We start from the raw sequence: 15,288 nt of genomic DNA on the forward strand, positions 1-15,288 counted from the left end.
TTTCGCCTCTGCTGGCACTCTGTTCTCCTTCATTCCAAAGTAAAAACGGTGAGACTAGCAGCTTTTTAACCAGAACTGACGGTACCAGAGTTACTTACAAAGGCGCCATCCAAAGTGGTACGGAGGGCCCACAGTGAAATCCACACACAAACATACAGTGCTCAAAAAAGGAGACATTCACTCAGTGCACACTTACAAGATTCCTGATAGTTGTTAAATAGATTATGAGAGTTTACAAGAGATGGTGAGCTAACACTGATCAAATAATCAATAGGATTCATGTCTACTATAGTCTATTTACATCTATAATGCAATATTAAGAATATTTACATAACATTTGTGAATACAGAAAAATCCAATCAATGTGACAGACTGGTTTTTTACTATATTGTCAAAATGGCTAGCCAAAGCTTACTCTTTAGCCTAACTTCCTCCAAAGGCACCAGCAAGGCTTGCAAGAGCCTTCAGCCTGATACACACCTCAGGACAAGTAAGAAGTCAGCTAAGGCTCACAGTTTCATATAACACTGTTTCATTAGGTGAAGTTCATTGTGCTTTTTTTTAAATTAGCAAGTAGTGCTTTGGATTTTATTACATCTGTTTGGTTGTAAAGATGCTGAATTTGTGTCCCATGTGGCTCTGTGGTTGTAAGTTTTCCCCTGCAGTCCCTGCTGCAGGACCTATAAAAAATACCTGCAGGGCTAAATGACTCGTAAGAGTTTAAAAAATCATCTCAAACTAAAACTTAGTAGTTGTTTTCTCAAGTTTTTGTAACATAAAGTAATTGCCCCCTCACTCAACCTTGTCTGCATTTTTATACTTTTCAAGCTTTCTGTGTATCTTTGTCTTCGCTGAGGCGTCTTGAGCCTCCTCTCATGTCCACCTGACTTTCTGCCTAAAAAACAAAACCCTGATTTCCCCTCTTTCAGATTTCTTTGCATTTCTTTTGCATTTACCTGTGCCCTGAGTCAGAATGTAACCCACTTAAAGCTTTGGAGGAACTGGAGCAGAAAGTATAAGAAAGGATAATGGCTTAAAAATGTAGTCTGATTCTGTGGCTAGAAAACTGTTCAAAGTTTTAAGATTAAAAATCTACTATTTCCTCTGCATGTTATGAGCTGATTAAATACACACTTTCTAGAGCAATACAAGGATTAATGGAATCCAATTTTAGCCTCCTGTATCAGAGCAGATGTGACACGAAAAGCTGGGCTGTCTATCAGGAAATAGGGATCAAACTGTCAAGCCTGCACTTTGTGGACAATCTGATCTACCACCTGAGCCACAACCAGCCACCTCTATTTATATATTTCCTATCAAATTGAAAGATTATGTGTTTAATCCATACACCAAATAAAGTGCAAAAAGATCTTGATGTAATCACTCCACTAAATATGCTCTTCAAAAGTATGGCAGTATTTTCAGTTTCCTGCCCTGCGTCCTTGTACTCTTTACATGTTCTCTTTCCTTCCCCTTTTGTGTCTCTTAGCTGTAGCCGAGGTTCTCCATCTCATGGCGGTATCTTAGCTCCGACACTTTTGCTTTGTGCTGCTTGCTCTCCAAATGCTGCCTGAAGTCCGTCTCCTGCTCGGCTCCGCAGTTGCACATGGAGCAGTAGAACTGTCCGCTGGGAGTCACGCACATGGCCAAGTCCCGGGGGATGCGCTGCCTCGGTCTGGGGTTGTAGTACGGCCCTGAGGGAGAGAAAGAGAGATTACAGAGATGAGATGGATGGCTGCTAACTGTTATTTTTAAGAGATGTTTTATTGCAGAGGGAAGTCACAATACAGTGCCAAGGGTCCAACTTTAGGTTTCAACTAGTGCCTTATACAGTGGCAAAATGAGATGAGAATCAACCTAGAACATCTTTAATGAAATACTAAAGCTCCTAGAAGAAACCCATCCTAGCACTAGAATAACATGGACAAAGGTGGGTTACATCTCGCTGGCATGTACCAGCATGGTAACTTATGCTTTCAGCCTAACCTGCTCCAGTGATGGTTGCAGTATGTTTCATACTAGAGCTCACTGGGTAAGAAACCACTGCACACTTACAAATCAGTTCTCTGTAAGACAGCCTCATCATTCCTGGAACTAAAATGTCTCTACATTACCCCGATGAGCAGTAATGAAAACACATTTTTAGATGATGCAAACAATTTTGCGTTTTTATTTTATAAGCAGTAACATATGACCCTGAAACAGGGCACCTATTTGTACCTGCACATAGACTAAGCCTACATTTGAATTCTGTTGATTATTTCTTTAATCAGATCCTCCTGTTTCTTAATGACAGAGCTGTGATATTAAAAAGTACACAGTAAGCATTTGTGTTGGCTTTCCTACCAGACTTCAAATAAGCTAAACTTTATTAATACTGTAGCTTTTCTCAGAGTATAGTTTCTTTGTTTCTTTGTAAAATCACTCCTTCTGTTGACAGTACACTTACCTATAATTGTGACTGGTTAGCTGCACCACAATAAAGTTTACATTTTTGATTCAGGTTAAAGGATGGACTGAACATAGGACATCTCACAATTCCTTCACTTTTTTTTCTTTGCTCATTTCTAACCAAAAAACCCATCAAAACTATTAGGATTCCCCTCCCTCATTATTAGGAAATGCTAGCATTTCTTGACTATGACTCTTATCTTTTTATAAAATACTACTGGTAAGAGTAGATGCTGCCAGAAGTACAAATACTTTGTTACTGTACTTATGTAGAATTTTCAGGTATCCATACTTTACTTGAGTATTTATTTATATGACTACTTTTGACTTTTATGCCCTTTTTAAACAAATATCTGTACTTTCTGCTGCTTACATTTTCAAAACAGGCTCATTGCTCATTGCTGACAGATTTGGGTGGAGTTATTATATCACACTGCGGACCTTCAAACATCACACCGATTTGAGCCTAAACCGAAACACGTGAAAGATAATCCTGTTCGTTCAACTTTTACTGGAGTATTTTTAACATTAATATCTGTACTAATACTTAAGTGCAGAACATGTGTAGCTTTGCCACCTCTGGATGCTGCTATAATTGTACATTGAAAAAATGAAATGGGCATAGGAAAATGCCAGCATTTTACTGTCTTAAATGTATCTGTTAAATCTTCGACTTTTAACTTCATATAAAATGTTACTGATATTGTAGTTAAATGAATTCATCTGCAGTGTTTGGTTTTTTTCTGTTGTTCAGTGATAAAAATGCATCCCAGACCCATGTGTGTATGAGTGCTGTGTGTGTGATAAATGTACACAAATATGTACAGAAAGAAAAGCTGAAAGGCGTCTGTGATTACATGATGAACACTGGAAACAGAGTGTTGCTTGTGTTTTAACAACACAGAAAAAGGAGAAGAAAATAGAGAGATAGAGAGAGAGATAAAAAAGACAGAACGACAGAGAGAAGCTATTTTAGGGATTGTCCATCAAGAAAACTGATTGAATCAGCAGATTTGTTCATTTTTTTTGCCTGTGGAAGAGCGTGTCAGCGGGAGACTAAGAGGGATTTGCTTTACTGTATGACTTATGATTTATCTTGTTTTATCTCGAGCTGAAGTGCAGGTGCTTTTGTGTGTGGAAAGACAGAATAGGAAACAGACACGTGCAGAAAGAGATGGTAGCTTGACGTCAGCAGAAAGTCTGACATTACCTTACTCTGTATCTGTTTTCACACATGTACACGATGGTGAAAGCAGACACTCACACAAACACAAACCACAGTTAAATAATAACTATAGAAGAACATTCAGCCTTAAAAAAAGAAAACACCGGGCGGTAAAACGTGTGACCATGTAAGGGTCATGCACTGGACATAAGTAGGTGGGTGCACCAAAAACGGTAGAAAATCCAATGACATGAGAGAGCTTTAGGAGAATAACTCCTATCTGTGACATCATTTAGGTTTTTTTTGACAGTTTCCACACTGACTCAGCAAGCAGACACTGCCCTCAAAGGCTGCTGAAAATGACTACGGGTCATGAAAGCTGCTGTAACATGAATTATCAGTATATGGAACAGGTCTAGACCTAAGAAAAGGATTTTACAGCATTCGCTATATCGCTTTAGAAAGACTGTTGGGGTGTTTGCAAGTACAAAATCAGCTTTTAGACGATAAATTGGCATTTTGAACAGTGGCCTCTCGGGGTAGGTACCATACACAGACAAGATTATGTGTTTATCACATTTTATGCCGCATAAAAAGACCAATTTCAAAGGCTAGTGTGCATCAAATAGAGTTGTTTGAAGACACAACCAATAACTCAAATAAAAGAATATAAGATCATTAAAGAAACAGCCAAGTTTACTGCTGATTGGTCCTCAAGCCACTGTATGAACAGGTGACATTTATTCTAGGACTGCTGAATATAGCTTGTTTGTAGTGACGGATTTTCCAACCACCGCTTAAGATAACACAATAACAGACATGACCCCCAATAGCCAGACATATTATTGGTCAATTCATTAAATAACTTCAGGATTTGCTTTGCTAGTTTGCAGCCTTTGAATAGATGTGGAATAGGACAAAATCTCTTGCATTTCTTTGCATTTCACTGACCGAGATAGCTACAACAATGCCACTTAAATGAAGAGTTTATCAGATGACTTTTGATAGTTATCTTTAAATTGTGCTGATGGCGCTTTTTAATTAGCATTTAATTTTCTTATCTTACCTGGCATGGAAGCGGGTACTTGTGGGCTGCGACGGTTTTTCACTAGCCGGTACTCACTGCCATCTTTCCTGTTCCTTCTTGGAGTTGTCTCATTGCTGCTTTCCCTGTAACAGGCAAAGCTAGAGTCAGCAATTGTTGGTTCCATATCACATGTAATGTCAACATGGCTAGCTTGAAACATGGCGTATTTTGCCAAAGCCCTGAGTCACCCCTCATCTCTCTAAGATGTTCATGTTATTTTCAAAGATCTTGAGCAGTAGTTCTACAGCAGGGGTGTCAAACTCCAGTCCTCTAGGGCCAGCATCCTGCTTGTTTTTGAGATATCCCTGCACTACTGCTGCTGAATACCTGGATCAGGTGTGCTTTGCCAATAAGAAGGTAAAAGGGCAGGTTAGTTGGAAAACAAGCAGGACAGCGGCCCTCGAGGCCTCAAGGTATGGAGTTCCATACCTGTGTTCTACAGGCTTGGTCTTGCAAGGCTTTTCTTTCATAGGCTGCTTTTTCACTCATTTTCAGTCCAATTCTTGTACCTGACCATTTCCAGGGGAATGTTTTTTGTTTGTTTGTTTTGTAAGCCACCTAACACTGACCTATGAATCATTCAAGCATAAAAAAGGGACCTAACTCTAGGGACAAACCAGTGTTATATATATATATATATATATATATATATATACATAACAGACAACTTACCAAATTTGTCTTTGGTAAGTTGTACCTTTAGGGACTTTGGTCTAGCTGCCTGTTGTAAAAACACATAATTTGTTCTTATCTCTTTAGTTGAATCTATTAAAACTGCCAAAGATAATAGTTTGAAATAATAAAATAGTAATTTTGTAGCAACGCAGTGATTCTAAAAGTGCGATCAACAGAAAACAGTTAAGGAAACTGAACAAGTGGAGGACTAACAAAATGGGCAGGCATAAAAAAGAGCTATCAACAGCAGATGAATTAGGCCTAATCAGAAATGATCTCAGTGGAAGGGTGGCTGAAGTTGTTTTAAAGAAGGGAAACAGGGAGAAAAGACTGAGGTATACCAAATTACACAAGAACTGGACTTAAAGTAATTATCAACAGGCCTGTTGGAGTTATGATTCCAGATGTAAAATGTTTGGTTCAAATGTTGATAATATCTACAGCGAAGGTGAAGAAAGAGGTACAACAACATGTGTCTACATCCATCTGTAAAACACAGTGGAGGTTCTGTCATGGTTTGGGGCTGAAATTCAGCCAGTGGTGCAGGATCTTGTCAAATTGGATATTTTCATCCATCAGTGTGATGACCACAGAAAAGTTTGGTCAGACTTTGATCCACCACACAGCACCATCTGGAAAGCATCTGATTGGCAACGGCTTCATTTGTCAGCACGACAATGATCCCAAGCACACTGCTAATGCAGTAAAGGCACACCTTTGAAAAGAAACTCACAATGGAAGACTATCAATCATAGGCTAGTTTACCCAGAGCCTCAACATTAGTGAACAGTGTGGGATGATGTTGACAGAGAGCAGACTAAAAGGCAGCCAACATCCAAAGAAGAGCTTTGAATGTCCTTTAAGAAGCCAAGAGAACTATTTCTGAAGTTTGAGAGAAAGAGAGTTCAGACTGTGTTGCAAAATAAAGGTGGTCATACGAAATATTCAGCTGCATGCTTTTTTTTTTAAATAATAGAAACTGCTTTTGCTTATATACTGTTTTATTATACCAATTTTCTAGCAAATTGTAAAGAAACGATGGATGGCTCAAGATATTTGTACAATGCAATGTATATCTGATTGCAATTGCTATATTTCTTTTTCAGCTAATGCTGAACAAGGTATTGTCTGTAGTGGGCCTCCACTCCATTATGGCTGCGTAAAACACAGTAAGGATGAAATCTCTGTCCAATAAAGCCAACATGTCTTCACCCAAACCTACATGGTACTCGCGTTCTGTTGGGCCTCAGCCAGCCGTAGTTTCTTGGCATGGTTCTTGCCCTGGTAGTGGGCCTGCGCAACTGCTGGTGAACTGAAGGAAGCGTCGCACAATTTACAATAGTCATTCTCTGTGGCCAAGATGACCCTGGGCGCCCCCTTATACAGCGCCTGCAGAGACAGGACAAAGCAGCACAGTGTTTGTGGTGAGAGGAGATTTGGAGTAAACACTGTGAAAACAAGGAAAGAAATGTTCCATTTCAGCAGGAGGAAGAACTCATTGCCTTTAAAATGAAAGTAAAGCCTAATGGAAGCTATGAGTTATGCTATTTTTTTGTCAGAAAGATTGTTATTTTATTAGCAAACATAATAAAAAAATTTCACTGGTTACTTCGAATAAATAGACTTTTAAAAAGCAGGGATTGAGTGTACAGTGGTGAGTGGATGCTTTGAGTGTCTGCTGTTTAAATGAAACAGAGTGACTATGCAGTTCTTTACCACCTCCTCAGAGCAAGTGACAGCCATCATCCGAGAGGCCACTTCAGCAACAGCACACCCACCTCCTAAGCTAACACTGTAGCATTAAGGTAGGCTGGTACTAGTTCTTAAATACAGGCCTTACCTGCCTGCCTGCGTCACTGTCGCTGGACCCTGAGCTCAGGGCCGTCTGGCCCGCAGTCTCAAAGGCTTCTGGGATCCTGATGGCCGGTGGCTGCTGACTGCCAGCATAGAAATTTCGTAGCTTTTTACTGTGGTTCTTTCCCTTCAAAGAAAGATACGAGATGTAGATTTTATTTGATTCTTCACATGTTTTTCTGTGCTATTCTGCATGTCTGAATTTGGCTTTCAGCTGACCTGGTAGTGAGCCTGTGCCTGCTGAGCAGAGTTGAGGGTAACGTTGCAGAGTTTACAGTACAGCGGTTTACACAGTTCTTCTAGTCCCAGAGAGTCCTCGTGCTCCTCTGTCCCCAGTGAGGAGCCCTCATCCTGGGGCTGCTCACTGGTTGGGGCTGCCTGGCCTGGGAGTGGACCGCAGATGAGGCTGGACACTGTAGCTGGGATGAGGGCTGGTCCTAGGGGCCTTGGGGGCATCTGTGAAGGGTCAGGGCCGGGAGCAGGAGGTGAGGACAAGGGGCTGGGAGGGAGGGGAAATCGACCTGCTGTTGGTGCCACTACAGGTGGAGGCACCAGTGCTTGTGCAGGGTTCATATGTGGAGGCCCCAGCTGCTGTGTAAGGTCCATGGTTGGAGGCACTATTGCTTGTGTGTGATCTACTGGTGGGGGACCCAGGGTGTGTGCCATTGGTGGAGGCCCCAATGACTGACCTGGAGGCATTGGAGGGGGGCCTAAAGTGTGTGGCGGGGTAATGGGAGGAGGCCTTAATGTATGAGGTGCATTTATGGGAGGCGGGCCTAGACTTTGGCCATGAGCCATAGTTGGAGGTCCAATAGATTGAGCGGGGGCAATGGGTGGTGGACCAAGAGGGTGTGCAGGTGCCATTGGCGGAGGTCCCAACTGATGTAAAGAATCCATGTGTTGGAAAGGCTGCTGGGGATGGCTGAAGAGACTCAGGGGAGGCTTCAACATGGTTTCTGGACCTGGGTACATTAGAAACAATACACTCAGGTCTGCATTACACACATAAACACAGATATTAGAAAACCAAGACACCTCCTATAAGCAAATTCAGTGACCTTGATGAGGATATCAGCGATGACGAAGGCAGACATTAATGAAAAAAATACAGTCACTTACATGCACTCTATATTTTATGCAACTTCTTTCCATTAATGTTTAATAGCCTTATTGGCTTTTAGGCACTTTTCTGTTTTACTATATTCAAGCAGGAATTGTGTTTGAGACTGAATGGATGACTCGTGTCTCCATATGTGATAGACTGGTAAATTGTCTCCGCTGTGCTCCGTCTCCGTGGGATTGGCTCTAGCCCCGAGGCCCCAAGTTAGACAAGTTGTGATGGATGAATGGATCATCACAACTTTCTATTCAGTCATCAGCTAATGTATCCCACTGACGGACTAATGGTAATTTGCTCTCTTTTCTTTGAACAACACCATGACATTTTCTTGTGAGTAAAGCGTGTGAAAAAACTACAAAAAGGCCTTCCACAACACTAGGTTCAGATAATCATGTTCCTGTTTGTGTGAACTGTAAACCAGTTTATGATCCTACTGGATTTTTACCATTATTATATTGAGCTTCCTGCTTGTCCAGTTCTTTAGTTTATGACCAAATGCAGCTATAAACAAACACTGTAAACGCAGGGAAAACTGTACTTGCTATACATCAGCATTTTAACAATTCCATTGTGAGCATGTTGGCCTGCTGATGGTATCATTTTGCTCAAAAGGCTGCTGTGCCTTAGTACAGCCTCAAAGAGCTACTGTGATGGCTGTGATCTTGTTCTGCATCAAAATACACTCTGAAGAATGTTACTGCTTATATTTCAGAAAAGCATTTTGGGGTTTTTTTTTTCTTTCTGTCGCACGTGGTAAATTTGCAGGAGCTGTAGTGGAAAGCTTTTACACCTGGTATGATTTTGAGCCAGTTGTTTAAAAAGAAAATTCTTTGTAAAAGACAAAACATACACAAAATCATCGAAATGCCACTTATTTGGAAATATGATCTCCATTTTATTTAAGTAAATGAATGTAGAAGAGTCCTTTTAAGGAGATACTGTTGACTGACCAGTCATCAAACATACACTGTGAGGGAACTCAGTGACTACAGTACATACGTCTATAGCCCCAAGGCTGGAGAGAAATTACCAAACAGAAACACATTCTCGGACAGAGGAGCTTCACATTTCAGTGGGCACCAGAAAGAGTAGTCTGAGTTGCAATGCCTGCGGTCATGCAAACAGGACATTACATACACATCTGTTTGCACACACACAAACAGAGGCAGCGACAGTAAAATACAGTCTGAAGTGTGACTACTTGGATAAGCTGATACAGTGTGAGTGTGTGTGTGAAGGCTGGGAACAACTATGTAAGTGCTACATGAAAAAATAATAATAAAAAAGGGATGATATTAGTAATGGTGCGGCACTTATTTCAGTTTGTTCTCTTTTGATGCTCCAGTATCATAATATTAGTAATATAATATATCCGTGTGTGTTTGCATGTGTGTGTGTCAGTGCTTTTCCCTATATTGTCAGGTCAGTAATAGGCCAACAGCTGTGTCAAAATTCACTGTGCTGGAAGCTTTCATCATCCAATCGGACGCCCGATAGAAGTGAATCATGCACCCAAAATAACATCCCTGGCTGTTTGTGTTTCCGACTGCTGCTCACTGTCAGTCTGTCTGTCCAATATGTCTAGCTGCCCATCTGTCACCTGGCCTGGCTGACCTCAGGAGAAAGGTATGCTAGACAAGTCACTGACCTTACTATAGTGTCGTCAACTGCAAGATGAGACTCTGGAAGAGCGAGCAGAACTGGGTGTTGTGCCCCACACATTAAGATGGAAACCTAGACCATGCAGTTTCTGGAAAAAGTGCGGTGGGATTGTTGCTGGGATTGGCCAAAAGATTTGAAGGGAGATGGCTCATGAGCACATTGGCTGCTACTTTAATACATTGCTACATTGGCTGCTAATAAATTTATATATATAGCGCCAAATCACAACAACAGTCGCCTCAAGGCGCTTTATATTGTACAGTAGACCCTACAATAATAGATACAGAGAAAAACCCAACAATTATATGACCCCCTATGAGCAAGCACTTTGGCAACAGTGGGAAGGAAAAACTCCCTTTTAGCAGTAAGAAACCTCCGGCAGAACCAGGCTCAGGGAGGGGCGGCCATCTGCTGCGACCACCTGGCCACAAGTGTGTTGTACCTGTGATAGCAGCTAGTTTGTAACAGGTTTTTATATTCAAAACGCAGTCAGCCTGTTCAGGGACATTTAACTTGTTGCAGTAATGCTGTCCCTCTGCAATGTGGAATAATTTTGTAAACAGGAAAATGTTTGCAGTTTTCCATCTGAGATTGTGAGGATTTGCTGTATTTGAACTCACCATCTTCACCATGCAAAGGAGAGGCGAGCAAGCTCGCAAGCAAAATGCCAGAGGACAGTAACATACAGTAAGTTCATTTTGCAGCTGTGTGTAATTAAGCTTTGTATACAGTCACAACATATTGACCTTACATGTTTTCACCTCATGAAAGGTTCACGGTGCTGTTTTTGGAGCACCCTGCAGAGGTATTCCCAGGCATCCATTGAGAGCATCAACACTAATTCATTTGTAGTAAACGGGAGTAGAGGTGGTTAACACAAATGTGAGTCAGTAAATAGACAGTTAACAGAACAATAATGCTTCATTGCCAGAAAAATCCAACTCATACTTAAAGTGCATTGCAAAGATCAACACAGCAAATGGAGCCTTGAGAGCAAAGACGGAAAAATACAACAGGAAAATCTGTTATTAATGTTACAACGATAATAAAATTAATGTTTTAGCAATTAAAAGATTAAAAGTAGTCCCAAAACCCTTCACATAGAAAAACAAAAACATTCTTGATAGTTTATGCTTCAGATGATCATATTTTCACTGGTGACGTTGGATGAGAGCAGTATAGTATATTAAACTACATGAAACACCAATGCCCGGCGATGTTCGTTAATCGCACCAATTGCATATGACAGCATCGGCCTTGTCGGCAGCAGCCTCAAGAGAGCCCCGGATCGCCGAGTGAAACAGCAGCAACCCAGAAACCCCCACCACAGGACGGCTGACCTTTTTTCTCGGGTCATTAAACAATTCAGGGAACACAGCGTGCCACCACACAGTAGTTTGAGCATTTAACCACATGCTTTGCATTTACTGTATACCAGTTAAGATAAGCCCAAAGATGTTGCAGCTCTACCATCACTGCCTCCAAGAATGACACGTTAACTTGCAAAATAACTTTACAAGGAGGTCAGTTTTTTGAGGAAAAAACGTTTTGGTCTCCTCTGTGGATCTCTGCAAATTATACATTACAATCATTAAAAGATCCCAAAATTTTAGAATTATTTTTATTATTATTATTATTTTTGGCACGACAGTTTTGTGTAAGATCTCATTATGCGGCATATTCTTCTAGATTAATGTAACTGGGCTATGTGCTTGTTGGTGAATCTCCATCTGTTTGCTACAGAGCAGTGTCTAAACAGTCTTTTTACACAATCACCATAATTGCAAGTCTTTTCTTCGTCTGCACTTCAGTCCCTCTGCTAGTCAGAGAGACCTTTAACACCTCTGTACATTTGTAACTTGAAGCCTCTCACTCCTCAGGCTCCATCATTAAAATCTTAAAACACGGTCACGTTTCGAAGCACTTACAGTCAATCTGTTCTTGAACTCGAGAAATAAAAACATCAAACAGCTTTATTTTTGCATTTTTTCCACACACTCCTTGCGCATGTTGGCATTTTCAGCTCAATTAATGCGTCCTTCTCTGAAAGTACAGAGAACACAATGACCAACAGAGCCATCTACAACTGCTGTGTATGTCACACACTAACATTAAATCCATTTGTTCATATTTTGCTTTGATCTGTGTTGTTGTTGTTGTTTTTTTTCATTTTTGTTTTTGCTTGATCTCTTGTTTTTGTTCCAAAGTGTGAAGCCAAAATCAGCATCTACTTAGTTTAATGTCCTATTATGATCCTAGGCAGATGGACTGTAGGCAATGATTGATTGGTTTGAAGGAAACTGAGCACAGTTATGATGCTCAAGCAAGGAAGATGATCACACAAAGATGGCATAAAAACCAACCTGCATTTCAAGTGTTGTCTTTTGCTCCTCATTTAGCACACATGAACAGAGTTATAAGGAAAAAAAAACCAAACATTGTCCAACTGTGCTTTTATTTTGGCTCTTTTGTCTTTCTGTAGTTTTCCTGTGAGCTAGATAGGTCAAGGTGAGCTTGCTTCTTTCCTTAGACCCAGATCTGCACCCACATAGTGCAGTCCTCAGAGCCGCGGACCATATTCAAACATCTACAGCAGTGGACCTTGCTGCAAAGTCAAAAAACATTTGTGGTTTTGCATTTGAGGCTTTTTAGATGACACATTCAAAACCAAGCTTATATAGCATTACTCTAAAGGCCAAAATACAAGGTGAAAGTGTTGTAATCCTCACAATTTTCTGACAATGTTGTTCTCAAAGTCTGAAAAGTAATTTTCAGAAATGACTTAAAACTAAATCGGAAGTTACTCACTAATCAGTCACTTACGTTTTATTTTGAGCTTGACTCAAAAGTTCTTGGTTTAGAAGCAAAAAAACAAAAGAAATCTCCTGTCTTAGAGCCTGAGAATCTGATGGCCTCCACCGAGAATCTCTAAATAGGCCAAGTGTTCATTTTCTCTAGAGTTTCTCTTGTCGTTCTGTGATGTGTCACATCAATTATAGAGCAATGAGAAGCGCATGCCTCCTGCACTTATTCCATCTGCTTCACTGGGCACTGGACAAGCAAGAGTATATGCAGCAAAGACCAGATACGTCTTACTGTACTTTGCAATTTACCCACTGTACCATTACAATAAAGCCTCAGGTCCATTTTTATATATCAGCCGCAGTCACAATTTGAACATCATTCAGCTATCACTACTACTAGAGAAGACTTTATGTTAATAGAATGATCCAGTGGTCCAATATCTAACATGTCAGTGTTATTTGCCTTTAAAGACTCACAGTCACATGGCCAATCCATTAAGCTGCTACTACTATATTGATTAGTGTCCATTCTATCTCATAGAAGATAACTATCATAATTTCAAAACATCTTGCTGGGAAGCATGTGCATATTTCTGGCTGCAGGTGTTATTATTGGCTTTGGTAACTGATAAAACATTTAGTCAGTAACATAGAAACATTGACAATAATAACAGTACCAAAGTTAAAAGTTAAAAGTGGCGGCATTATTAAACTGAAAAACCATTCACAGAGAAAGGCACACAAAAGGTCTATTTCTTTATTTCTTCTTATTTTTCATCACTTAGCGGGCTGATGCATGAAAATGGTACTTATTCTTTTTTTCCTGTGGCTGTCCCATTGATGGGGTACTTTTACACCCTCAGATCCACCTACATTCATGCATTACTGCAACGTGAATTCACTGTGACATTTTCACCATGACTGAGAACCTTAACTGAATATGACAAGTCACTGTTTGATGACACGGATATTACCAAGTGGGTTGATCATTCTCATGCGGTAATCTTCATCATCTATGACAGACACTGACCTCGAGTCCCCTAAAACCAGCCAGCAAAGCCCGCTATTACAGCGACTTTGCAGGTCCAGGGAAGAAACACTTTCCGTATAATTGCCACATGTCACCATCAGCTGTGCAGCGACTCAAGTAAAGGAGACCACAATGATTATTTCGCTTGTTCTCACAGACAGCGGTGCTCGAGATAGAAAACTAAGCATTACATTAAGGTTTCGCATATTTCAAACCTGGAGTGTTCGTGGATGAAGCGATTCGGAGCTCTCCTGTAGTGCGAGAGGCTACAAGAGTATCGACAACCTCAGATTTTGCATCGCAGCATCCATGCTCTATAACCTGAACAGAATGGTGGCTCGTGTACCCCCTCCTCACACCCGCCGGTATGACATTAAGATGATGACAGTAGCATCAGGGCAACCGGCTTAAACATCCTCGCTATCATATGCAAATGTCTCCGATTAGATTTTTCTCCATCCTCGCACATATGCGCATGAGAACTGCTGACAGTCAGAGGGCAGGTCCTGTCTGGACCAGCCTCCCCTTACCTGGCAATCGTGCGAGATAATGGCTGCTGTCACCGTAGCTGACAGGCGGCGAAGTGTAGTTTCTGCAGTATTCTGCACTCTGGTAGTACGCGGCATCCCCGCTCTTAAGCTGCAGCGCCATCATCGCAGGAACATCCCTCTGCCAACTTCTCCTCTCCAAAAAACCGGGCAGCCAGGCAGGATGACAGTCCCTACCAACGCTCAGACGCCGCGGCTCTCACCGGAGGGGTGCCCGAGAGAGGAGAGTGGAAATTCAGAAGGCGACACCAAGGGAGAAAAAGTGCTAATCCTTGACTTACATGCCAGATGTGCGGGTGTTGTCACATTAAACATCAGCAACGATGTTCTTATTCTCTAAACTAGATTTTAATGACATAAACCCAGCCTGGATTCCCCTAACCTCCCCTCTCCTTCTTGGTACAGTCCATTTCCGATGCCACTGCTGCTTCTCTGCTCCTTAACATGGGTGGCAATCAAGACACATCGTATAACTATGTTACACCTCTGTCATACAATCAGATCACCCCTGCTGGCAGAGAAAATAGCCGCACTAACTCTGGCATTAAAAATGCGAATAAGATGTACAAATAAAACATAAACAATTATTAGTTTTATTAATAATAATTATAATGGCAATAATAGTGTTTTGGTTGTTTGTTTTATGTCAACAATCATACTATCATCGCTCTCTCTCTCTCCCTATATATATATATATATATATAGTTTTGTTTTTAGATTTTTTTCTTCTAGCTATTTTTCAGTGCTCTGACTTCCGCTCCCTGTAGATGAAAATTATGCCTATGGTCCACTTTGTAAAAACAAAACAAAAAAGTGTGAGGCACGCCCACAAACACACTAATTTGTCCTATTTTTGTAACACTGCGACAATGTAGTGCGATTCTCTAATAGG

General features: G+C 41.0%; 1 protein-coding gene across 1 annotated transcript; it reads right to left on the reverse strand.

The window, feature by feature from the left end:
• Positions 1-10: 10 nt before the first annotated feature.
• On the reverse strand, positions 11-14,540 carry zmat3 (zinc finger, matrin-type 3). Its single transcript, XM_006797787.2, has 6 exons — positions 14,379-14,540; positions 7,452-8,194; positions 7,219-7,359; positions 6,601-6,767; positions 4,683-4,786; positions 11-1,694 (listed from the first exon to the last, which is right to left on the reverse strand). Exons 1-6 carry the CDS (start codon positions 14,500-14,502, stop codon positions 1,486-1,488), a joined length of 1,488 nt encoding a protein of 495 aa, XP_006797850.2. The 5' UTR covers positions 14,503-14,540; the 3' UTR covers positions 11-1,485.
• Positions 14,541-15,288: the final 748 nt, after the last annotated feature.

This window comes from Neolamprologus brichardi, chromosome 17, assembly GCF_056152115.1.
Source record: "Neolamprologus brichardi isolate AB-2024 chromosome 17, ASM5615211v1, whole genome shotgun sequence".
Taxonomy (NCBI): domain Eukaryota; kingdom Metazoa; phylum Chordata; class Actinopteri; order Cichliformes; family Cichlidae; genus Neolamprologus; species Neolamprologus brichardi.